Source organism: Lagopus leucura, unplaced genomic scaffold, assembly GCF_019238085.1.
Source record: "Lagopus leucura isolate 7727_CA_CO unplaced genomic scaffold, USGS_WTPT01 Super-Scaffold_1, whole genome shotgun sequence".
Classification (NCBI taxonomy): Eukaryota; Metazoa; Chordata; class Aves; order Galliformes; family Phasianidae; genus Lagopus; species Lagopus leucura.
In genome coordinates, this window is record NW_024962250.1 from 9440400 (window position 1) to 9467954 (window position 27555).

The following is a 27555-nucleotide window of genomic DNA, read 5'->3' on the forward strand; positions in this document are numbered from 1 at the left end:
ATTCATGACAGATTAATCAAAATTATTTGTTTTGTTCTTGTTATCATGCAATACAAATTTTACTTTCATGCAGAATCACAGAATCGTTTAGATTCTGAGCATCTCCACAAAGATTCCACAACAGCAATAGGTTATCTGTTTCAGTATTTGTTCACACTCCCAGTAAAAAAGTATTTTCTTATGCTGAGATTGAATTTCCTGGCAACTACTGCATCTTATCTGTGAGTGCTATTGAGAAAAGTCTGGTTCTCTTGTCTTCATTCCCTCTCATCAGGAGCTTATATATACCAGTAAGATCTTCCCTGAGCTTTCTCTTCTCCAAACTAAGCAGTTCCAGCACTCAGTCTCTTTTTGTATTAAAGATATTCAGTTCCCTTAACCACTTTTGTGGCCCTGCATTGAATTTCCTTCATTAAGTCTTCCTTGTAACTTACGAGCTCAGGACTGGACACACTACACCAGATTTGGCGTAACCAGTGCTGGGCAGACAGGAAAAATCAACTCCACTGATGTGTTGACACATCCTCACAGTGCCATTCCCAGAATACCAATAGCCTCCTTTGCTGTAACGGTCCACTGTTGGCTCATAAGGTCCCTCCCTCCAAGCTGTTTTCCAGCTGGTCATGCCCTAGCAGGTACAGGTGCCTGGGGTTACTCCTCCTCAGGTACAGGTCCTTCCATTTCCCCATGAACTCTGCGACCTCCCTTTCTGACCATCTCTTCAGGTAGCTGAGGGCTCCCTAAATGGCAGTCATCTCTTCTACCAGTCATTCCTCCCAGTTTTGTATAATGTGCGAATGCACTGAGTGTGCGCTCCAACATCCAGACCAACAGAAAAGGTATTTACCAGTACTGATCCTGAAACCTGAGGTACACAACTAGTCTCCAATTGGACTCTCTGCTGCTGATCACAAGCCCCTGGAGCTGGATTTTCCGCCAATTTTCAGTCCATCTCACTACCCTCTTCTCTAAAACATACTTTGTCTGTCTGTCTGATGCTGCTGCTCTGGGAATCAAAAATTGTCAAGAAAGTAAAAAAAAAAAAAAAAAAAAAAAAGTCAAAGTTAATTACACGAACCACTCTGCAATCATCCAGCAAGCTAGTTACCTCATTGCAGAAGGCAATTATTTGCCCTTTGAAGTCCAAGCTAACTATTCCCAATCAACTTCTTGCCCCTCGTGTGTTTGGAAACACTTTCCAGAATGATTTCTCAATCACCTTTCCAGGGACTGAGGGGAGGCTGACTGGTCTGTAGCTCCCTAAGTATTCTTTCTTGCTTTTGTTCTAGATATGAGAGATATTTGCTGCCTTCCAGTCTTCAGGAACCATCTACAGCTGTCAAGACAATTCAAAGACAACTGAGAATGATCTTGCGGTGACATCAGCCAGCTCCTTCAGCATTCACGTGTGCAACCTGTCCAGCGTTCAGTAACCTGGTCCTCCTCCACCACCTTACTCCAGGTAACCCCTCTGGTCTCAGCGGCATGACACTCTTTAAGACAAGTCTTAACAATAAATACTGAGGGATATAGGGCACCACCATGGCTATCTCCACATCATTTGTCACTAATTCTCCAGCCCCCTTCATCCTGGTGTGTATCTCTTTCTCAAGTCTTTCTTTTGCTGTTAAACAGTTGGAGAATCCTTTCTTGTTGCCCTTTCCACTTCTTCCCATATTCAGCTCAATTTGCCTTGGTTTCCTTAATCCTATTCATGCAAGATCAGACAGCAATTCTGTTCTCCTCCTGGGTCATCTGCCTCTGCTTCCACCTCCTATACTCATCCTTTTTATGTCTGAGTTCAGTTATGAATTGCTCTTCCATGCATGCCTCCTACTGCCTGTGCTTGATTTTCTGTATGTCAGAATGGATCCGTCTCGTGGTCTTCCATACCAATCTTCCATGCAGAGACAAGGTAATCCCCTAAAGAAACATCTTCAACAGTAGTCTGTCCACTAGGACAAATGTAACTTTGTAGTGACAACTTCTCCAAAACAAAACAAAAAACACTGCTAAGGTAAAGGACCTTCTCCTATCACATCTACATGAAATCAGAACCAAGGTAACAATACAGTTCGTTAAGCTTTTTATCAGAAAAACCCACAATTTTTTTCCTAGGTAACACTGAACTTCATTGTGAAAGGTAATGCTTAGATATAACCTTGTGTAGCTTTTATAGTGCCTTAGATATAATTCACAGTTGCGTTTTGCAACAAGTTTTGACCAACTGTTTAACTTGAAAGATAGCATTTAGAACAAAGTATTTCTACAGAAATCAGTTTTAAGAAGCTATTCTGCTGGGAAATAAATAAGCTACTTATGTGTACTAAAACAAGAATCTTACTCATTAAATAGCTACCAGGTTTAGGTCTCCAACAGCATGAAATGATGGCTTTTAAAATACAAGGTAAGTCAGGGTCCATGCAATTTTTATTTTAATAATTAAACAAATACAGGAAATTTTGCAGTAATCTATCAAAAATGTATCTTATTAAGAACCAGAAAGGTGTTTAAAAAACATTCACATTCAATTCAGATTATGTATAAACCAGTGTTTGTAAAAATGAAAACAGCAAATGCTTTGAGTGTAAAAGAATTCCATTCTAGTTCATGTTTCAGTGTTTCCAATGACCAGACTACCACAAAGATGCAATCACAGTGCAGACACGTTCCACAGTCCATTATACTCATTTGAATAGCACAACTGCCAAAAGTAATACTTTTTTTTTTTTAAATAAAGCATTTTGAGAATTTTCTTCATACAGTACCGCCCACCCAATGTTTATCGTCCAGCATATTTAATTCTTCACTGCAGTAATGTCAGAACAGTCGCTACCTAAAGGTCCAGAGGGCATACAAGTACAGATACATATCCACATATCTAAGAAGCACCAGTCTCCTATGCCTGAAAAAGCCAGAATCTATGTTGCACATTCAGATGTGCCTTTTTTAGTGGAGCACAGCCCTTGAATACTTGGCTTAAAGTCACAATAATTATCTGCTCAGTCAAGAACTGTTCTGAATGTGTTGCAATATACAAGTGTGTACCTTCCAGACCCACCTGACATACATCATGGGAATTTCAGTGTCATATTAATAGCCATCCATAGATATGACAGCATCGTACACCTTTGCTATAACAGTTTCTGGGCATCTCTGATCTTTTTGCTCCAGATTAAATCCTGAATGCTAAAAAGAGAAATGAAAATGGCTGTTTTTTAGGCAAATCTGTAATATGTCAGTGCTATGTTTTTTCATGTATTTATTTGCAGTAGCTGTGCTGAAGATAGACGCTAATCATTAATTTAAGCTGAAAGGGAAAAGAAAACTATGAAGATACTCAATTTCAAAGTACCACTATTGGAAAGAAGTCACAGCAGTTACTGGTTAGTCTGCTTGCAGCACAAAATAAATGAATGTTGCTACTGGGGTTAAACAATAGTTCTTTCAGAACTACAGTCTAATGTGCTGTAATTACCCAACTAATTTAATAATAGCAAACTCTTTCAAAAATGCAGACTAAATATCATAACTCTTTCAGTTAAACCAAGCTAACCAAGTTGAAATGGTTCACAATTTCAAATTAGATAGGTGCGTTAAGACAAAAGAAAGAAAAGTGATACAACTTTCACACTAACAACTCAAACGTGAACACTTTTCTTAACTGCACCCTATGGACACAAGTTCTGAGATGATCTTTAGTTTCAAATCTCATTTGGAACACAAAGTACCATGCCTCAGCATAAGGGGACCAATCCAGAAAATTTCAAATAGTTTTTGACATTTCTTTTGTGAAAATGTATGTAAGGCTCGGTAATAAGCAATGTACTATAACATATATATTGGAATAGGCTTGAAAATCAGATTTCCCTTCTGAATTTGAGATTCAAATGCATATCTGTTACTACATATTTCATAGTATCCAGCAGCATAACATCAGACCAGCTCAGAAATTAAGAATTCAGAATAGCAGAAACAGCTCTAGGAAGAGTAAGACTGGAATTTAGTGTTCAAAGATTGCTTGCATTGAACATCTATCACTCTTCCTCAGGCTGTACATCTAAAATCCATTCAAGTATGTTTATTTCTATGGATTCTAAAGCATCTCTTAATGGAGTCAGTACTCCAATGGTATATATTTAAAACAGTAAAAACAAATAATAAGGATGACTGCTGATTTTCAATAACAAGTCTTAACTGAGACTCAGCTCAGATATGCAAACAGATGCTAATGGTGCCAACTCTTAGCAAACATGTTCTGTACAATAAAGCAATAGTTAGGATCCCCAATAAAATACACAAGGGAAATTTTCTTAAATATAATGCTCAGGAAAAGAACAAGTTACAATCATATAAAAAGCCTTTCCGACTCTTCCAAGTGAAAAAAAGCCTGTTTTAAGATAGGCTTAATTTCAGCAAAATATGGAACAGTGACTTAAGCTAGAAAACACAAGCAAGTTTGCCTTGAAAAGTCAATGTAAGGAATTTTCATATTACTTTATTAATGCTATCCAAGATGAATCAGCACACAAATGAGATGAATGAAAGTACTTTAGACAAGACAATACATTTTACGCTAACGCTGCAGTTAGCAACTCATACTGGAAAAGACAAATGCTTCCGAAGATGATCAGAGAAAGTAAATCTTTCTTGGTTTTAATGTAGACTTATATGTCATAGTCCTTCTTCCCTTACTTGGGCAATGGTTGGTGAGCATCTGTGGTGTTTCAGTCCTTTGAATCTATAGGCACTGACACAAAGCCCCATGAAAAAGGGGCAAAAAGAGTTTGTGTCGGGATTTTAACAGTTGTACTACCTGGCAAGGACTCCAGTATCGAGATGCAAGTAAAGCAGAATGACCATCAAGAGTATCCAACTCCCTGTGCTTCCCTCAGGGGAAAAAAAAACAACAACAACAAAAAAATTTCAGAGAGTTAGAGCCTACAGGGAAAAAAAAAGAAAAATAAAAAAATCTCATACAGACCTCATCTCCAAGCAATTATGCATGAGTTCTTTCAAATGAAGAATAAAATAGAGTTTACAAGTTTGAAGGTTAGATTCAATTCTTTCTTTTGTAAGATGTTCAAAATCTTCTATCTTCTTTTCAGTGATTTTGAGTCACTTTTCATTTGTCCAGTCTTCTTTTCCACACAGGAGAGGTAATTAAATTGAAGAGGGCCACAGATTTTGTTCCTTCATAACATTAAATAGTGTTTCAAATAACTTAAGTACCCTCAGAGAAAAAAAAAATTCCCTGCTCAACCTTGGTCTTAGATCATTGAATGACCAACTTTCAGGTCAACAGAACCGTAAACCATATATATATATATTTTTTTTTTTAAGAGAAAAATTTCAGTGAAACATTGCAAGTGCTACTGATAGCACTTTGGCCTCTAGATCAGGTAAGCTCAACTCCATCTGGAACTGTTGTGAATGTCTACTTATTTCATGAAAATCTCAATACAACGAACATACAACAATGCAGTCCATGCTGTTAGTGGCTACTCTCAACAACAGAGTTTGAAGTGGTGATCTAGCAAAATGATTTGGAAGAGCACAAACTGTAAGTCCCAAAATTGCCTTTCAGTGTAGTTTACCAACCTTTTAGAATCTTAGATCCAAATCAGGACTTCGTGAACCCTTCTGCCATATAATTCAGTCCAAGTCCAAATAGCTACACAAACTGAAGCAGGTGTACAGAAGGTGCACTCCATGCTTGAGAATACAAAGAAAACTCAGAATAGGCTCCAGTTCCAGTGTGGGGGGAAAAAAAAAGTTTTAATGTACTAAACCAAGCACACCGGGGCACAGAGGCTATGAAGTGGTGGAGCACGCTTAGAGAGTGACAGTATTTTCTCCCTTTGTTGAACTGCTACTAAGTTCTTCTCTCCTCACACAAAGCAGAGTCAAAATCAGCTGTCAAAGAACCACTGCTGAAGAAGTTTGAGTTGGCTTACAGGAGAAGTTCCATGTGATTTGTCAGCTTCTTCTGTCAACAGGAAGTCCTGAGCACCCTTAATGCTTTGAAAATAATCAACCTGTGGTAGAGATCACGTTGCTGGTGGAAGCATTAGCCATTTACACACAGGTGGTCCTTGCCAGAGATACGTTTATCAGATTACTCTGATACAGTAACACCCGGTTTAGACCCGCCATCAGGAAGAAACCACTTTTGCACAGGAAAATTGATGTGGTGCCCAATGCAGCACTTGTCTCAGAAAACAAACAAACAAACAAAAAACTGGAGGAAGTTGTAATGATTCGGGCTTAGAATCTTGAGTATTAAACTTCAGTTTCACTTGAGAACTGAGGGAAAGACGTTTCTCTTCCTCCCAGATTTGCTACAAATATAAACATACATAAAGTATCAGCAACAAGCGTGCTAGATATAAAACTGATGGAATGCTAGCTGGTCCATAAAGGGCTGCACCAAGTTATCTGTAGCGAAGTAAAAAACTAGCCCAAAAGTAATGGAGATTGGAAGAGCTGGTAAGGCCTTCTTAAAGATGGCAAGAAGCAGAAGTGTAAGGCACAGACCCTGAGGAGAAAGAAAAAAAAAAAAAAGATAGGGAGAGATTAAGGAACTCTGACACCCGAAATCTCACAGAAATTTCAATCAAATTTCATAATTCCCTAAACTAAATGGTCTAAGTGACAGATTTACAATCAATCAATGTACAACCAAATTACAAGCAAATGACAGCTAAATTCCTCATTAGTTTGCAGTCAAGTCATCAATTCCATATAAATTCCAACTGGAAAAAAAAACAAGTCATGACTTTGTCCCTGATGAGAATAAGAAAATATCACTATGATCTTGCTACATCATACTTACAATTAATATGGCTACAAAACATGCTAAAGTTGTATTCCAATCCCCGCTTGCTGTTGCAGAGGCTTTGCCAACCAGGACACTGTAGAAAATGAAGTCTCCTAGACCTAGCTTTACTCCTCCTACAAAAGTAAATATATAAGTGAATATATGGCAGAATTAAGCCCCAAACAGTCAATTAATATCAAGTATCTGTAACTGTCAGGGAATAAGACATTTACATTAAGTATCAGTAAGATTTGCTAAGAACTTTTTTTTTTTTTTTTTTTCCAGAAACAGTACTACTCGAATCAAGTGATAAAGGAAAACTCCAGTGAAACAAGGTGGCTGAAAAACACCACACTAAGTCAGTTCATCTTGTAATGATATTTTTTCTGTATTCCTAGCCTGCTATAAATACAACTGCAGTATATACAAACTCAGATTATCTTATTATAGTTTGTGAGATTATTCTTCCCAGTTTTGGTTGTTGTGTCATGGTTCTTCAGCAGAACATGCTAGCATAATTAAATAAAATAAAACTGGTCATGAGAGGGGGAAAGCAACTGAGTAACTTGCAGATCATGCTTTAGTTGCCAGTTAGAAATTTATGTACAGCACAATATTCTGCTGCCTTGTCAGTTTTTCTACAGAATTCTTACTAAGGTAGTTCTACAAAGCACTTGTGTATAATTGCAGAGTGTACCAAAGTCAAAAACTGGACATATTTTGTCCAAGATGACTTAATGTGTTTTATTTTTAAATTGTAATTGCCACCATAGCAACAACTCCGGAAGCACAATATTCAATTACATCTGTAAATAAAAGAACGATAATGTCCTGAGCGTCACTTCAGTTTCTGAGCTTTTAGTCCAAGTTATTAAGCCAGTAAGGCCAAACATTAGTTCACCAGCTGTTTTTGCTTGGCCTATGAGCTGCTTTGTCACCTGACTACAGTCCAACACTAACGTTACTCCTCAGAGTTCTGCAAAGAACTCAGAGCACCAAAACAGAGGTTTATGCCTGGTTGATCATTTAGTGTGGGGGGGAAGCTACTTTCAGCAGGCACTGAAAGTCACAGCAAACACTGCAACAGTGCATTCGCAAAAAAAGCTGCTAAGAATTAAAACATCCTGTAACTGCTGAGACAAAGCTTGGATGCTTCCTTTCAGCATGACAGAAAAGTAAAGAAGAAATGGCTAGAAAAGGTTCTTCCACACAAGCAAATTCTCCAAATTTCTATTACGCTAATTTGCTGACTAATATGCCTGACTGGATTACTGCATGTTATTATTATTCCCTGTAGAAATACGGAAGGAAGAAAATTAACAATGTCCAAACAAAAATTTTAGTTATTCAGGTAACTAAAACAACACAACTCCTAAGATTTTGAAACTGGAGTTTGGAAGTTTTAGAATAAAGTACTGAAGTGTTCTTAAACAGAAGCCTGCATTTTTAAACAAAGGAGCACCTGGGAATCACAGAAAACAGATGCACCTGCTAAATACAGTACCACCACCTGAGAAGAGCCATTCATTAGGCACATGGGCCCTTATTTATTCAGATATCTGCAATTCTAATACTAACTTACATTCCAACTGAAAATCATGAGTCTGTTAAAACAGACATTTGAGTTCTCAAAAGATACTGCACTTCATCAGAGTGGTGGAGGAAATGATCAAGCCCATTGCAATCTGAATTCATTCCAGTCCTCAATTAGGTTTTTAAACACTGCTTTGTCCAGAGTAGATTATAGTTATTTAAGCTGAGGATAGTATTTACGGGGCCTAAAACCCAAAAGAGGTGATACATGGCAGAACACTGCATGAAAGAGACAGAAGCTAATGCAGTGGAGTGCATAATGGTCTAAAAGCAATTTCATAGAATAAGCTGTTGAAGTTTTAAATCTGTGTATCGTATGGAAGAGCAGTCTGGCCAATATACCTCACTTCTGCAGCAAAAACATGTTATTTCTGCAAAGCACAATACTGATCACAAGCAAGAAGAGCTCTTCAGCCTGCTATTAGCTCACAGCATACCATATCCGTGCAGTCACAATGACTGAAATTAACTAGCTTCAGACTAAGTCTTTCAGAGATGGTATTCCATACTCACGTTCTTCAGGGTCTTCACTGGTTTGAGAGTTACTAGGTAGAGCCTGTACAGCAGCTCGTGATTCAGGTGTTGATTCAATGGGTCCTATTCTATTGTCTCTTTGTTGCTGCCACTCCTGACTAAAGCCACCATCATCTGCTTCAGCATCTCCATTCTGAGACTGGTTTGCCGGAGCTCAAAGGAAGAAAGAAAGGCATTTAAAATCTTTTTTTTTTTAATTTTTAAATGCATCTTATAACTCATAATGCTCTCTCCACATAAAAAATCATAGAAGAGTGATGGGAAAAAAGAGATACTCCACAAGATTTAACAACATCTAATATTCGCACACACCATTACAAGAGATTCTCATGATTTTAATACTTTAAATGCTCTGGAGTCAACATGCACTCTGCATTCAGTGCATCTACAGGTTGCACCAAAGTTCTAATATTCAAGAGTACTTTGATATAACAGACTGGAAGTCCCGTGGTGACTGAATTCAACCATCATAATTTAAAGAATTAACTCCTATTTAATACTAGCTCCTCTAGTCATTAAAGAATTGACAGTTTAATTTTCCAGTAAAATAGAAAACATAACTGAAAATTACATACTATATATCAAACTCAGAAATTCTTCTCTGAGATATTTGAGTAAACAAGTTCTGTTTTTAAACACTAGTTGCATGGCATTTTCTCACAGCACTTTTTCATACCAATATAAACATGAGTTAGAGTATACTAGATTAACCACTTTGACAACCAACTGAGCTCAGTAAATAGCTGTCTACTGAGAGTCATATCATCACCAATATCCTGTATTCCAGAATAAAGACTGCAAGAGCATTCATCGCACAATAAGTGAGGAATTTTTTCAGTCTTAATTATTCATCACTCCTCATAAGGCTTCTGCTTTTCCGCTCTTCTACAGTAGTCAAAATACTTAAAAAATCTAAAAACCATGTATCTATAAACACATATAAAATGACAACTATAAAGGCTTGTCAAAGAAAAACTCACCTTGTTTATCGTAAGTGGAGTTTTTAGAAGCTTTCCGTTGCCCTTCTGGATCTTCCTCAGCCATGTTCACTAGCCACACCATTGTTGCTATGAAAAGCAAACAGTACAGCTAACGATATCTCGTAATGCATGCAATTCTGAGCTGGTGTTGGCATCAACCCACTATTTTTTCTATTATTGTGGTATAACTGTCTTTTTCACAAGGCAATCTTACCCTCATTAAATCACAGTAGTATCTGGAACACAGCCAGCATCAGCTGCATTATTCATTTACAGAATTTGACAAACACATGTTTTATTCTTACTAAAGCAGCATTACCTCTACATATGAGGTCCACTCTGAAAGTCTGAATCAATGACTGCTTTACTTTTTTCCATTAGTCAGTTCTTCCAACTGCAAGTGAAAAGTTCTATAAAGACTGGTGTAAAGGTAACTTGAAATCAGAAGCTGCCTCTACAAAGTTAATTGCTCTGTGTTCCCTCCCACCACAAAAAATTCTCCAGTCTTGAGATAAATAAATGCTGTCACACTTTAATGGCATATTTTATATGCTGTTTCTCAGCATTAACCTTTACTCCCACAAAAAAGACATTAACTATGATTACTACCATTAAAACATAGCAAGAGTATGAGAAAAAGAGTACCTCCTCCTTTGTCAACTGTATGCTTGTTCCCTAAGTATCTAGTATGAAGGTTACCACACAAGACATGTCCTGTACTTTTTTTCAGCACCAGGAGAATGATTTATGATTAACCCATTTCATTATCATCCACACGATTCTAACTAGAAACATGGAACATAACTAATTATATGAGAGTTTTATGAAGAGTTTTACTCTCATTAAGTTACAATAACACCTGGAACACAAGTGGTACCAGCTACAAGTTTTATTCTTGTGGATAGCAAAATTATCTGCTGATTGATACTCTGGTCATAACAGCAACTTGTGTCCCGCATGTTGTTTTTTCACAACTGATAGCAGAAGCAATATATTAAATGTCAAGCCTTGCAAAAAACACTTTTGTCAATGAATTTCTGTGTCAATCTCTCCCTTTTCTTTTATAGGATATTTAAGCACAGGAAGTTGATAAATACTTTCTGAAGAAGTGCTCCTTTAGAACTGCTTGATTCACAGGCCAATGACATGCTACTTTGGTGTATTACAGTTTTGTTTTTTTTTTCCCTGTTCCTACTTTGTAAGAATAACTGTGTGATTTTAAGTTTGAAGTATTTGATAAAATATAAGGGCTCTGAAAGTAATACCTACTATTTTTATTATGTTGGCCTATGACATCAGAAGCAGATGGTGGCACGGCAATAGAGGTTAAGCATTCCCAACAACATTCCAATACATTTTGTTGGTGTGACAGAAGGCAGCAGAGGGGCAGTCTGACCACATGGCATCTGACACGGAAGTGCACATGAAGCAAAGGTGTATCAGTGAATTCCTCCATGTGGAAATTACTGCACTCACTGACATTCACTGATACTTGCTGAACGTTTACAGAGACCAAGCAGTGGACATGGGCACAAAGAGGCAGAGGGTGGTGCATTTCAGTAGTAGTGATAGCAACAGCAGGTCATTCCTTCTGGTGCAATTTTTCTTTTTTTTTTTTTTAAACAAGCATGGCATACAGACTCTTGCTCATTGCTAGTGAAAATGCATAGGTAATAGTGGTGACTACACTGAAAAATAGCATTCTGTAGCTTAGAATTAGCTCTATCAAATAGTGCTATTGTGCTTTTCATATCTGTTGTAGTCTCTGTGGAAATCAAAATGAGGTATTACTTTTGGAATGACATACATATACTTACAGGAGTAAATAAGTGCTGGGAAGAGAGTTTCATTTCTCTCCTGAGCTGTTTCAACTAGCATACGAAGAGGACCTTTAGGACATAAGACAGCAACCAAATCTGGAAGGAAAAGTAAACACATCTAACACCAATGCAGACATACTTTTAGGAAGCGTTTTTAAGTATAAAAATTACAGAGACTGGTAATAAGGTAAAATGCCACCATGAACACAGGCTTCTGAGAGAGGCAGTGACCAGTCACAGGTCAGCACCACACAGAAAGTTAATGTTTTGCCTTGAACTGTCACTTACAAAGACAAATGTCACTGCAGCCCACCAGTTATTTTTCAGATCCCTATTCCATTTTTCTTTTCATCTGCTTCTCCATTCCTATCTGCATGGCAATGTGTTTCAAATATAAGAACGTGTTCCTCGTCTCCTGTCTCGCACACATGTAAGGCACGGAGACCAGTCTCACAAAGATCATCATATAAAATTTAAAGTGGTAAATTAATTTAATTGATCCTGTTCATGTTCTCTAGGTATACTGACTTTCTCTTCAGTTTGATATTCCATCACCTGCAACTCCCCAGGAGCCCAGATAGGTTCAACAAGCCTGAGGATTTTTAGTGTTTTTTTTTTTTTTTTCCAAAGCCATAACTTTAGCAGACCACAAAACTAATGTGAAGTAATGTTCTTAGGACAAGTTTAAAAACACCTTACTGTGGAACTTCACTGCTTCTCTAAGAAGTTTACAGATGAAAAGTCATTGAAAGAAATAGCAAGTATTTTAGTTTCTAAGAACATACAATTTTACAATATTGGCTTCAGAAATCTTAAGTAACACTCAAAACTATTACTTTTATGCTGCTTATTTTTTTATTAACAAGAGAGCTTTCTCTGCAAAAGTTAAGATAGTTTACCAACTTTAAGAAAGCATACAACAGCCATTCCCACAATTTCATCGCTTTAATCAGAGGTTTAGAAAAATCTGACACTAAGGGTATCCAACCAGTTTATTAATATTCTCAGTTGTAAAACCCATTTCACGTATGATTGGAATATATAAATCAATTATAAAATGCATTTCTCATTTAACATCATGCAACTGCAAATGCTGCATGTATCCACGCTGCTTTCCAAGCTGAAAGCAAATAATTCTCAAAAACTATGATTCAGTTAACATCTCCAAAATAGCCAAGTTTGCTTTCTATTACTGAACTTCTTTCTTAACCCCAGTTTAATACTAAAAGAAATTTTAAGACAATAGGTAAGTATATAATTTTTATGGATTAGAAGTGATAGCTCATTTATTTTCACTTAAAGAAAAGTGCAAGTGTAAAAAAGAAAAAACAGGATTACAAAGCTCTGCAGTAAGAAAAAGCTGTGAGGTATTCAAAGCACACGTGAGAAAAAAACCAAACAGCTTTTTTCCAGTGTCCAGCGCCCTCTAAAGATTTGTGAAAAAATTACATCGAGGTATCACTATTTCCAGTCTCCATTCTGAAAAAGTTTAATGTTCAATAATTCAAATTAATTTTCTTTTTACTTTTAAATCAAGAAAACTGTAAAATACCTTCTCTAAGTAAAATGACTTTTGAGCAATGCTAGCTGCCTTGAATCCTTCTTTCATTATTTTATTAGATATGGATCACAGCGTGGTTCCTATGTCTGTAAACATGAATAATTTGTAGGCTGGGCAGATCTACACCTATATAGGACTATACCCAACTAGAAACTCCTAAACTCTGAATATACAATCATTTCCAAGGATTCTGCTAAAATGGGAAACAGAAAACCTCTCCACTTTCATAGGAAAGAGCAACGTGACAACAGAGGTCTCTTACCTACTCCTTTCTTGAATTACTTAAATTCTAAACTTTCTTCCTCTCCAAAGAATGTATGAAGTTCAGAAGACATGAAGGAAGATGGCATCACAGTGCCACAAAAGCCATTAGCTGTGGGGGACTTATCTCGGTTTAGATAATGACTTTATTTCTGTAGTCTGTAACCACCTTACCCAGGAGTTTGGATGATCCCCCTCCCCCCAGTTCTTTTTTCAAGGCCTATTCAGACAAGTGGAAAATGATAAATTAGGAAATAGAAGAAATTCCCACCATAGCTTCTGTTAACAGTGGCTTGCCGCAGTTCTTACCGTACACGGAAATGACAGCCAAGATAAGCCATGCGGTCCATTCGGGAAGATACTTAATGAACACCAGAGCCATGAGAGCACTAATCATGATGAGATATGCCTGCTGAAGCCGAAGCGGGCCCTTCCAATGGATACAAATCATTCCCACAACACCGAAGTTCCAGATTATGAGTGCTACCGTAATGTAGTCCATGGCAACGTTATACGTCTTAAAAACCTCACTAAAAAGACAAAGAAAAGGAAGGAAAAAACTTATAGACTGCATTTGCTTAAAACAATGGAAACAAGTCTTCAGTTTTGTTTTTTTTTCTTTTCCTTTTTTTTTTTTTTAAACACCTTCCTACTCAATGTAATAACACAAATGTCAAGTATCATCTCCAATTATTACTTAATTAGAAATTACTCTTCAGAAAGGGGACAGTTTTACTGGTGTTTACTCAATTCAAATTATTTCACCCTTCCACAAATTTTCACCTGCATTCACTTTTCAGTCAAATCAGAAATGGACAGGAGAAGACATTACTAAATAAACAGTCATTTTGATCATGCTCATGATTTTCTAAAAACAGGGATTTGTGAGGTTATAATGAATCTTTAAAGGCACACAAAACAGATCTGTCCTTACTTACCTGTCTCCTACTTACAAAGCCATGACACAAAGAGCTACTCTTCAGTCATATGCTTATGAAAAATCAAATAACCATAAATTATAGCAGTATAAGCTAATCTGAGGAACATAACTTACTTAGGTAATCAGTATGACAGGAGCAGCATACTTTAAGATGCAGCAAAATCCATAAATCTCTCTATGAAGCTATATATTAAAACTAAACATTTTACTTCACTAGCAATAGTTCATTTGGTGTCATTCCTGTAAAGATACAGGGGCTAGTTCAAAAATACTACGTGAAAAATACTACATCATAATGGTTTTCTTCACTTACCCCAGATAGATGAATGAAAAAAAGAAAAGCAGCAAAAGAGAAGAAATGATAAGCCAACCATGGATCACCTGGAAAAATACACACCAAATTTTTTTTAGGCTGGGTATTTTTAAGTTAATAGTTACTTAAAAATTGTTTTAATGCTACTTTCCCTTTTGATTAAAGCAGGAAGATCAGATCTCTCTTTGATTTATCCCATACACAAAATTGAGTCTCAATTCACATTTGTTAATTTTAAGCATTTTGTGATGTTTCAGCAGAGGTTCCACACAATGCAAACTACTTCCCGTATATGTTAAGGTTACTTCGATAATAACAGCATTGTAACAGAGTAGAAACATCCAGCACTAACAAAGATAGGAAAAAATGATTAATTTTTGCGCTATTAAAAACCTTGCCCTCACTCTGAGACATTTTCAGAATTCAGCTACAGAATTAAATGCTAAAACACAAAAAACCTTCAGTGTTTATCTGCCAGAATTGTAATTTCATTGATGATGACTATATTAGGATTTCTGTATTCTCTACCACTTATCCGTACACATAACCTCTCAAAATGATATGGCAGCAGATACACAAAACCAACAATTAAAAAACCAAACACCACAGTTCTGTTTTGTAGAGGAGAAGCACACAGAGTTGAACTTGCAAATAATATCAGCTCAGACTTCTGCACTAAAGAAAGAGCCTAACAGTCTTGTATATTATTGTGTGGCTTAAAAATGAAGATCAATGGCACAGAACATGAAAACTGAAGACTGACAGATATCTGAAACAGAATCCAGTCTTTCTAACAATTTATAAGGTTACCTATGTATATAACTAGTCATCTGACAGCAACTTTATTTCTCCATAAAATTAGTTGAAAACGTTTGGAAAAAAAAAAAAAAAAGAGTAAAACTAGCTGAGACATTTCTTTTATTAACTTGATGTCTATCTGAGGTTCTTCAATACAAGCTCTTAAATTATCTCATGACCTAAGAAAATACCATAATAGGAACATTTCATTCTAGTAGTGTAAAATGCTCAAAATATCAAACTCCAGTGCCACAGTTCAGCAAACATTTACACACTTTTGCATCACTACCATCAATGGTATTCAGGAAGACAGCCATCGCAGTTCATGTAGGTCAGCATTTTATGTACAGGTGTTTGTTTCATTCTTAGTTTGCACCACATTTGTGCACACACATTTTCTACATCATTAGAAAATCCACTTGTACCAAAAGAGGACGAACTATTTCCTATGATATGTTTCAGCTATCACTTTGCTAACAGCATATCACAAGTTTCATATCTTTTAATTAAAGAATTTTCATTTTTCATTTGATGATGGCTCCAACACTGCTGCTTGTTGTTACAGAGCCAATTGCCTGCTACAACTTGAAGAAAATTAAGGATTGACAAATGTGGAGAATTACAACAGCCAAATAACAGGCAGACCAGTGTAGAATGCAGATAATAAAATGGGCTAAAAATTAAAGCCAATCAAATACAAACACTGAAGAAGGTATTTTTTTTTTTAGACTTAGGAGCTCTAACTGGGATCATGCTTAACTTTTCATGTAGAATAGAAACACAGGGATGCAAACAGCAATAAAGCTCTTCTCTTCAAAGGAGTTTTCAGATGAAGTCTTGAAGATAAGCAAATTATCACTACCAGTTGGAGGCCTACCATTCTTTCATTACAAGTTCAATTCCTTATAATATACAATACGGTAGGGAACCTGCTTTGGCAGGGGGGTTGGACTCGATGATCTCTGGAGGTCCCTTCCAACCCCTACAATTCTGTGATTCTGTAATACATTCTATATACAGAACTGCACGTACATTAAAATTGCAGAGGTAACTCAATTTTACAGGCTGCTCATATAGCAGCACAGAAATACTGTTAACAATTAAATAAAAATATAACAACTTAAACAAATGTAACGGTCTATTTTAATTAGTATAAAATACAAACACAGAAAACTTCTGTTGTCTAATCAGTCTAGTTTTTAAATACGATAATATACTTGGTAATGAGAATGCCCAGTGCTTTGTAAGGTCAAGAAGGAAGCCAGAAGTGTGAAAAGCTCAGTAAAAACAAACTGGATAAATCAGCAGCAGAGAAGCGAGGGGCAGTTAAGGAACCTACCTGAAGCACATTAGTTATTGTACTCCCTCAGAATAATCAAAAGTGACCTTTCATAAAGAAAACTTGGTCAATTCAGAGTTAACACCACACTGTGATAAGAGACGTAGCCCATACCTTAAAAAACACTACTCCAAATCACTGCCAGAGGCATTCCTCACATGCTTTGTAAAGGGGTTTCACCTACAGCCATGAAGATCACAAACCTCTCCCTCTTGAAAGCAAAATAAATAGAAGCAAAGTTGTGTGCCAGTGCAAGAATCCCATAGCTGGGATTCTTACAATTCTTGAACAGACTAACTGCATACTGGGAAATTCTATTATGTCAAGCTTTGCCAAATGGGTCATTAGACCAAAAGACAATCACAAATTTTCATCAACACCTCTCAGGCAGGTGACATTGCAGTCATTTATGCTAAGCCTGTACTTGTCTAGATCACATCATTATTTGATTGAAGCGTTTCACAGAAGAGCTTTTGAGTCTTTGCATTTGCTATAAGGATATCACTTGACACGTACAGCCATGCACACTTGGGAGCCTCTTGGGAGGCTTAAATACCGAGGGCAAGGTGGGGTGGAGGAGAACCCTTAGAGTCCCAGAATTCTTCAACAGCTTCCAAGTTGTAGGACCAGGTCTGTGCTTCGTAGTTCTTAAGCACAGAAAGATTTCAGTACATTTAACGGGAATAAGAAACAATTCCCAACCTAATTCTAGCTTATAAAACAACCCAGCAGTGCTAATATTGGGTCGCTGTCTCTCTCCTCACTCTGTGACAGAAAGAGAAGCCACAAAATTTTGAAACAATGAAAATCACTGCTTCTACTTCTCCTTTCTCACCCTTGATAATCTTTCTTTTTTTTCATCCTTAATAATTTGTATTAACAGAAGCAACACATTTATTCAAGTCAATTATGCTCACCTTGTAGCACCTATATTTGTAAAGCACAACCAGGAGTATGGTCATGACAATGATGACACTGATCATGATTGCAGCGTTGAGAATTGAATTCAGGGCCCTCTGTCCAATGGTATCTGTCTCTTCTGTGAAGGGAGTGTAGATACTACAACAACAAAGGGTCAATTGAAATACTACTGTATACTCCACAGATTATTCTGATACACAATGCCAACGTGAAATGAAATTGCAGTAACCTTTCAATTCAAAGCTGTACAAATATTTTCTACTCAGCCAAGATTTGAAAGGCAACGTAGTATATTCTTCCTTAGAAGACCTGCCTTTCTTATTTTCTTAGATTACTACTACAAAGCTTTTCAGCTTTGTAAAACAAACAACAAAAAAAGCGGAAATCCATGTTGCTTAATGAAATTACTCACAGGCTATGAATCATTACTATTAGTGCAGCTAGACCTTTATAAGCACACCATCTAGTGGATTTACAATGAAGTATCTCTCAGTGACTGCAACAAAACAGTGCATGAGAACTCAACTCTTACAGAAACGAGCTGGGGAGAAAAACACACTTATTTACTTGACAGGAAAAAATAAATAGATACTTACCATAAATAAAGTCACCAGAAAAATAATTTTTGATCAACAACTTTCTCTCAACAAAAGACAAAATTCTTTTTCACTACCATTTTATGACATTCTTGTACAAACACTTCAAAGCCAAATGAACTCTGACTAATTTTGTCTAAATGTTTTTTTACAGGGAAACATTAAGATTGATTTGCTGTAGGTTCTGACAGGCTCAGTGCTCTTCCTTTGCCTCCTTTCTCTTAACCATCTTTCAGTGAAAGTATTTTTTTGGTAATATTTTGACAAAAATATTATTATATCAGGAAACCTGCCATGACAGTTTCCAGAACTGCAACAGAAGTGAACCTCAGAATATTATCTTCCTCTTGTATTTGAATGTCTTTCTCAAACACTCATACACACATACCATTTATTTGGCATATAAGGCATTTCACTGAATTGAGTACTGGTTTTTCTCCTTCCCAAATGCTTTGCATTCTAGCAGAATATGGCTGAAAAGGCTTTGGTAAGGGATTGAGTTTATTTTATGAATAGAGCACAGTTTTAAAATAAGGACCAAGACTTGAATCAAATATTATGAAGCAAGATATCATCGTGAGTGGTCACCAGCCAACCAACAAATGTTCACCTATGACGGAGAGTTTGGCTTCTAGAAGAAATAAAGCAAAACTATCTTTGGGCTGGTGAACGGGAAAACGGAGACAAGAGGAAGCACACTGTTGCAATTACAGTCCTGAAGAAGTGGAAATTAAAGAAAATTATCTGACAGGACCCATTGAAAAGAGAGGATAAACTGATACATACAGCTGTCCATCCTTGCGTGTATAAAAGCTGACAGACTTGATGGTTGCAACAACGACCACCATGCAAAGTGTGACAGGTACAAACAACATAATCACATGTTTTGCCCCATATTTCAGTGTCAGCTCCTCATCTTCCTCTTCATCTTGATCCACCACTTGCTGAATGTTGTTCTGTGGCTGCCCATTGGTCTCAGACCCAGGATTGTCATTTCTTCGGCGCTCACTATTATCATGGCGTCGTCTTTCACTGTTATCATTCTGCAATACATAAAGCACAGTTTTATCAGAAACCATCCATAATCATATTGCCATATATTAAGCTAAAGACGAAGAATGCTTAAGGTGACATTTGCTGTCAAAAACAAGATCTAAACCAGAGTAATTAACTGTTTTACATTTATACTAAAAAACAGCAGCAGCTGATAGTAATTCTGGCTGCATCTAATAGCCTATAACATCTTTTCTTCAAATTGAAAGAAACGCTAAACAGAGAGCTTTTTCCTTTTGACCAAACTACAGCTGATACAAAGTTGTGTGACAGCAGATTATATGACAACAATTCATTATATCTGCCTTCAGAAAGAATGCCAGAGAAATTTACTATCCTTATTCCACGAAACTCCCAAGAATATTTCTACTTTCCTTGCCACATAGCTCTCACTACAGTACACCAACTACCATGTATTCAAATGAGTTTTGCAAGGTATTGTGTTCATGCATTCTTAGCAAGAACAACGTAGAAACAGTGACTGAACTCAGATAATTCTTACTCTTTATACTGACATTCAATCAGAAAGTTTTAGTGCAGTGAGTTAAGTGAGCAGATTCTTCTTCTCCTTTCCCAAGGATACTACTGACAAATCCCTTTGCTTACATTGAAGAAATTCTGCCACTCTTGTGTCAACAAATACAAAAGAGCCTCCAAGCATTCCTGATTATGCTACCATTCAAACACAAGGGCAGAGACTTCCCACGTCATCCTTGGAGGAATTAAGATCAACTAAAAGCAAAAGCATAATTCAGGAACTCAACTTGTAAAGAATTTCGAGTTAAAATACTGTCTGTGAGTAAATGATCAAGCCTGTATTCTTTAACAAGGGCACATCTAGAATTATATACTGTGTGCACACAGAGAACACAGTAGAAGAATGAACTACATTTCACCTGTTCTGGACTACAGAGAATTATTTAATGTTTACCAGCCAACCTAAACAAAGCCCTAAAATGCAACACTTCATGCAGATTAGCCTTTTTTTCCATCCCATCTGTTATCACCTGTAGTTGATGCTGTACTGTTGCAATTTCTGCCACTTAAAAGGCATTACATAAATGAGATGTAATATTAAGACTTGGTTCCTTAAAAAACGAATCTTAAAACTTCAGAATTACTTCCTTTACAGACAATTCAGGGTCAGTAAGTGCACTAGAGAAGCTTAATATCAAAAAAGTACAACAAACTAGAAGAGAGATGTTTTGCAATGCCTTAAAAATCGAATTAAGTAAAACTGTTCCAGACGTGGGATAGGGCACTGAATATAACCTAATGTGTAACAGTTCTTAAATAGAAATACAAGTAATTTTTTTCCTTAAACACGCAATGTTTAAGTTCCATTACTTGTTCTTAACAGCATTCGCTGAAGCTTTTTTGATAAAGTAACAGCTATTCTGGAGATTCTTTATACAGAATTGTCTCAGTTTCATTCTTATAAATGATGTTAAACATACAGTCAGGAACTGATAGCATGGTTTTCGAAAACACTTCAGTGATTAAGGAGTACAAGTCCCTGGACTTTGAACTGCAAACACTGACAAAGCAAAAATCCTGGTTGAAGCTTTACAGCTTCCCTAACTCAAGAAAAAGTTACCTTCACAAAACTTTGCACAGTAGGAATACCTACCAAGTTGCCTTTTTTTTTTTTTTTTTTTTTAAAGGAAACCGAGTATAAGAAAACAAAACAACCAAAATTGTCTAAATTAAGCAAGTAAAATTAGTGGTCAATCAGATTTTTTTAACTCAGATTTCAGCCTTAAATTGAATTCCATACCATTAACTTAACGCATACCATAAAAAAGATTTCAGATTCAAGATTATTTCTTACTAAATTGGAAGATTCATTACAAACCACTTGGTATTTCATGTGAGGTCCTTATGTACAATTAGTACAGCTAGAAACAGGAATAGCGGAGAACACAAATAAATATAATGTTTAACCATTCTGAAGCTTCCACTGTTCAGCAGACTGCCTGCATCTCAGCCTCTTTCTTACTGATCATAGCTCGAATGCAACATTTTTCACTTTCATTGCAAAAGTGCTTCTTTTTCTCAGTCTACAACATGAAAACAATGAGCTTACCAGTCTAAATAAACTGCCTAAGATGACCACATGTAACTCTACACTGGAGAAGATCAGAGATTTTGAACACTTCACAGGTAAAACAGAATTAGTATTTAGATTTCTGCATACTTGTAGAATACGTTGCTCTTTCTCTGTGGTAACAACAGTTCTGCATGAGGCAGTACCTAGAGCTGTCTTAGGCACACAAACATAGAAACTAAAATAAAAATCTACAATTTGCAATGCAAACTCAAAAACCACCAAAGGGAAAACCTGATCAACTACACATTACTACACCAGAATTTAACTCAAAGGAAAACTGAAGAAATTGGACCAGTATGTGCCATTCTGTTCCCTTTAGTAGTAAGGAACAAAGATGCAATCACAAAATGTCTTTACACATTAAAACATAGTCCATAAAAATCTGAACATTAGAACAGATGCTGTAAGTTATTACTTGAACTAACATCTCACTCATCAAACTAGAGAAAAGTTGTACTTTTTGTCTACTGAACTAAAGCACTACTAAACGTGACATGCATGTGCCCCTCTGCTTAAAAGAAGGAAGTGCTCTCATATCCTACCTGATCGGTATTAAACAGAGCAGAGGCCATGGACTCCTGCTGAAGTGCGAGCAAAGGAACAGACTCTTCACTTTCCTCAGACATAGTTAAAAGTGAAAATTCTGAAGCTAAAAAGTCAGTAACACCTGTTGTAACACCGTAAGCAAACGTAAGTTATGAACTACGCGCTTTCAGGCGAATAAACAACATCAAAAGCAAATGATCGGCTTTCTTTCCTATCAGGAAAATAGTTAATAGCAAACCCAGATCAATGCCCCTGAACCAACAGGTAGAAAGCTAGCATGTTTGATAAAATATTTTTATTTCTTGAATCTAAATGCATAGGTTAGTAGCAGGTCCTCTTGCCTGAGAGTAGGCACAGACTTCTTCATTAGTTCTCACATTCACCGTTTATGTTTAAAGGTGTTACGCAGTGACAGACGCTGAAGCCTGGACTGAACTCCTAGTGCGTAACTAAGAGGAGATGGCAGATGCTAACTTGGAGGTTTTTCATACTGACCATTAGCCAACAGAAGCTAGGGATACTTAGGGAACAAATAATTTCTGCACTCACGTACAGAAACAGTGCAGATTGATGTAGGGGAGAAAAATCACTACACCTAAGTATTGGAGCTACACCTCCAGTTACACTTAATAAATATTGCGGAAAAAAAAAAACAAAAGCTGTACTTATTGATTAGTATAGTCTGGCAGTGAGAAGTAAATAAAAATATCCGTCCCCATTGCTGGGAAGGAGCACCAAGAAACATTCTGCAAGGACAGCAAGCCCAGAGCTAACGACAGAGCTCTGCCTTTTCACTGTGCCAGAAATGCTCAATAAAGGTTAATCTCCCACCTGTCAAAGATGAAAATAAACTTTTTTCTTTTCCTCTGAAGTACAAGCACAACGTATGCAACAGGCCAGTTTCCACTTCCCTATTTTTAGTAACCGTTTCTACAATCAGCAAGGTCTTAAGTCACTGTGACTTCTTAATTTCAACACAAATTTTCAAAGGTCCTACATGTTTATAGCATGGTGTTGCTCTGAGAAACAGATGCAGCGATTTTTGATATTTCTACTTAATGTGTTGGATTGCACAGAGAAATTAGAACAAGGATGAAAATACCATTGTCTCAAATCACTGCCATAAACGTGGCTAGGAGTGACTTAATTGCGGAGCATTTCTTTATCATGAGGAAAACAGATACTCAGCAGGAACAAAGAACTGAGCGTGACAAATCCCAGAGCCTGAAAACCACACCCAAGTAAATCAAGATTTGGTTTTACCGTACAATAGTTCTGGTAATAATTGCACAATTACATCTTTCAAAGCAATGATTTAAAAGTTAAAGGTTTGAGTTTTTTACCCAACCCTCAAGAACTCTTAGAATACCCTGACAGTTATTCAAAATTAAACCAACACAGTGCTGTTCCTTCTGCACAGGAGTACTGTGTAGTGAGTAGTTCTGAGTAGTAGGAAAAAATCCAGGTCTGAAAAAATTAACTATTAACTATTATACCCGTTATGACTGAAACCTCAGAATTGAACAGATGAGTTCCAGAGCTGAAGTCATCTCACCACCTGGAAGTCAAAGTTTGCTATGAGAACATCCCATCTTATTTTTTTTTTTATTTTTCTAGAGGGTCTGGTCACTCCAGAATCACTTTAAACCAGGAGAAGACTATATGCGTATAAAAATGAGTTTAGAATGACAGAAACTTCACATAATGTTTCTTTCAGCACTGCTGATCACAACAGTCAGATGGAGAAAATAACTCCCAATGAATAGATTTCCACAGTTCTGAACTGTGTGCTCATCCACACTGATTAATCTTCCTAATTTAATTGCTACTAGGTGATAAAATTGTTTGTTACATACGGTGTTGCTGAGGTGGTTGTCAGGGAAGTTTTCTGTCAGCTGCCCATGCTGGAACTGGGGTAAATGTGCAGACAGTTCTGTCATTGAAGCTGTTCTCTGGGAACCACTTATTTCTACACAAAATGGATCTTGATGCTGAAAGGAAAAAGATGCGTGAGAAACCTTTTTTCTTTTATCACCAAATTCACCATCCCCTCCCCAGCCCAATTCTTAGAGCTCACACAGACCACAGATAACCATTTTCTCTCTTCGCAGCAATACCGAACTGTAGCACATCTTTTCAGACAGCCCATAATAGGGATTTTCCAGAACAAAAATAAGAGTATCTGGTGTTATCAAATTAGTTCATCAACCACGGAAGTAAGTCAGCCACAAACTAAATATTCAGTTCTCCATTCTATCTTGTGCAATAAATGAGAAGTACTGCATACTTGCTCAAAGAGTTATTTGCGTGTTTTCATCTCAGAGTACAACTGATCCCACTTCTTCATTTGTGGATTACTGCTAAGCTCAGTCATCAGTAAATTTCAAGTACACATGATCCAACTAAACTCAATCATTTAAAATCTGGATGTGACATGCTTCCTACTGTAATACTCAAAAAGCAACCAAGAGCCACACAAAACAGTATTTCAGTTGATCCTCAAGAACTCGCATAACCCTAGACGTAGGTTTGAAGTATGAGCTAAGTGTACCTGAAAGTTTCCTATGCTTTTAAAACTTAATATATCCTTACATTAAAAAAAAAAAAAACAAAACCAAAAAAGAACAACTGCATGCCAATATTTTCACAAGAAAATGTGAATAAACTAGGACAAACAAAAGGAAATAAGCAAATACAGTAAAAAATGGTGGAAGTGATGTATTTCAGAAAAGACACAATTTTAAGAAACAGGGAGTAGACCCAGATAAGCTGCAGGTTTGGTTGCACAAAACAGAAGTAACAGCCACTGCTGCTAACAGGGAAATGCCAGTTCCTGCTTCCACCGCAAGTGGCTCTTGCTCTCCAGTCTTTTTCCAGCACGTTTAACTCACTGCAGAAAACAAAGCCAAGGAAAGAAAACTACAGTATTTTTCTGCTGTTACAGTACATTTACAGTCAGTGTTTGGAGAAATTTAGAAAAATTTATAGACAGGTCACATCTGGGTGGTGCACAAAGCAAGGCCTCTCACTTTTGGCAGCAGCAAGCCACAAGACAGCTCCTTACTGAAACGTACATTCAGTTTAGCTTCGTATCTGCGAAGACGCAGAAGATGTTTCTCCACGTACAAAATAAACCAGCACCTCATAAGACCAGTTCACAGTGGTTACTGACTTCTGCAAGGATGCAGACAACATGGAAGGACCATTAGAACGCAACATCAATTTAGCAGTCTAGTGGGAACATCAAAACACTTGGAAAGCCAATACAGCATTTACCAGGAGATAGGTTGTATTCTGTGCTTGTAATTAAAAGTAAAGCATGGCTAGCTTAAAATGCATGAAATGTAAGAGTAGATGAAAATAAATAGGCGTTGCATTGCTTTTGAAGTTTTTGTTCTATTTTTTCAGTGAGACTACAGAATATACACAATGCTGTTGTAAATCCTCAGTGCCACTACAAATGCCTGCGCTTTCATCTCCAAACATGGATTATGAAGAATGAGGCTTTTAAACAGCATCACGTCAAAATCCTAAACTAGGTAAAATAATAAAAAAAATAGCAAAAAAAAAAAAAAAAAAAAAAAAAACCCACCACCCTCAGAGTCCCACTTAAAGGCCAGTACTGACAGAAACCAGCTCAAATCCACCAAACGTGGATCCAGCTACTGAGGGGCAAAGAAAAAGCGAGGGCAGGAGGGGGTGGTATCAGAAGTGATAGCAGAGAGCGAATGGCACGAAGAGGCCCCAGAAGCCGTGCTTTGTTAGAGAAATTCCTTTTTAAAACTCAGAAACTCTGAAAACATCTTCATGACATAGTCAAAGACAATTTAATTCTTCTAAATGAACACTCCAAAGTTTGAAACTTAACTGTGAATAAATGAAATCTAGGAATAAAATGAGTGCAAGCAGAAGCAAATTATGCTTTTACCTGTTTAACTTGAAAAGGACTTACCAAATCTTCCTGTTTTCTAAATAGACTGTTAATAAACACCTGTCTTAAAAACAAACCTTGCTTGTTCCTTTTGCCTTTCCTACAACGTAGCTTTCGCGTATTATTTGCAGCCACCTAATAATGGGCCGCAACGCGCTTTAGAGCCTTTTTTCGAGCCAGAAGCGAACAGGGAGCCAACACGGCGCGGTGCGGCCGCTTAACCCGCACCGTGCCTCGCACAGCAACAGGTGGCCGCAGCCCTCCCGGACCGACGCCGCAGCGCTCCGGCCGAGCGCCCCTGGCCCGACCCCACCGCGTAGCCGAGCCGGGAAAGCGGCGCTCCCGGAGTCCGGCTATACCCCAGTGGGCGCAGCCCACCCACGCCCGGGGAGCGGCCCGGGACCCCGCCCCAGCTGTACGGCGCAGGGCGCTCACAGACGCCGATGCCGCCGGCCTGGCCGGTTCTCGGTGGCCCCACCCAGACCTCCCGGGGGCCCCGCGGGGCGACCCCGGCCCGGCTCCGTGTGCTCAACCCGCCAGCAGCGCTCCGCTTCCCGCACACCGGCCGGAGCGGCCCGCGGGGGGATGAAACCGCCCCCCTTCCCCCCTTGTTCGCTCCCAGAGCGCGGCGCACCTGGCGCTGCCCCAACCCGGCCCCGCGCGCGGCCCCCCCACACCGACCTGCCCGGACTCGCTCCGCTCCGCGGTCTCGGCCACCGGCTCCTCAACACCCGCAACACGGCCCCACTCGCTTCCGGCTCAGGCCCCGCCTGAGCCGCGACCTCACTTCCGACGGTGGCGGCGGGACCGTAGCACGGCCTCTGAGTCCCGGCGGGACGGGACCGGAGGGGACCAGCCGACTCTCCTCAGCGCTGCGCGAGGCGGGAGGAGGCGGGAAGAGGCGGGAACGTCCGCGCGCGGGGGCGCGAGGCACGGAGGACGGAGTTGTGCTGCTGGGCGCGAGCTTGGTTTCCTTCGGCTGCACCGATGAGCTGCATCCAGCTGCACCCGGCTCTTCCCCCTGTCGACACTGACACCGTTTGCCTGGACCTGTGCTGAAATGCCCCATAACCGCACTTCATCCTCGCTGCACATGGTGCAGGTTTGCATTATGATATCCTGTGCTCGTGCCAAAGAAAACGTACAGAATATTGAAGTGACGCTGGTGGCACAGATTCCAGTTTTAAGTGTAAATAACTCCTGACACACCACATACCTAGAACCTCCCTTAATAAAATCCAATGCTTTTCTAAGAGTAATATAAAATGAAAACTAAACAAAGCTGGTGACCTTCCCCAGCCCACAGGTGGGCCACTATGCAGCCCGTTACTTCAGTGCAGAGATCACATGAAGTACCAAAGGACTACACGAACATGCAAATACTGCAACAACAAAATCTCCATAAGAATATAAGAGTAGATCATTCTCAGTAATGAATT

General features: G+C 38.2%; 1 protein-coding gene across 3 annotated transcripts; it reads right to left on the reverse strand.

The window, feature by feature from the left end:
- Window positions 1-2412: 2412 nt before the first annotated feature.
- PSEN1 (presenilin 1) lies at window positions 2413-26904 on the reverse strand. 3 transcript variants are annotated; one of them, XM_042867215.1, is made up of 12 exons: window positions 26798-26904; window positions 24042-24176; window positions 22182-22217; window positions 19263-19519; window positions 17877-18018; window positions 14823-14890; window positions 13879-14099; window positions 11745-11843; window positions 9928-10014; window positions 8927-9100; window positions 6836-6954; window positions 2413-6538 (listed from the first exon to the last, which is right to left on the reverse strand). In XM_042867215.1, the coding sequence occupies exons 2-12, from the start codon at window positions 24123-24125 to the stop codon at window positions 6383-6385; spliced, it is 1443 nt and encodes a 480-aa protein (XP_042723149.1). In that variant the 5' UTR covers window positions 24126-24176; window positions 26798-26904; the 3' UTR covers window positions 2413-6382. The 3 variants fall into 3 exon arrangements, with proteins under 3 accessions (XP_042723149.1, XP_042723157.1, XP_042723165.1); XM_042867223.1 differs by lacking the exon at window positions 22182-22217; XM_042867231.1 differs by lacking the exon at window positions 26798-26904 and having other exon boundaries at window positions 22182-22306; window positions 24042-24127.
- Between the last annotated feature and the right edge of the window lie 651 nt (window positions 26905-27555).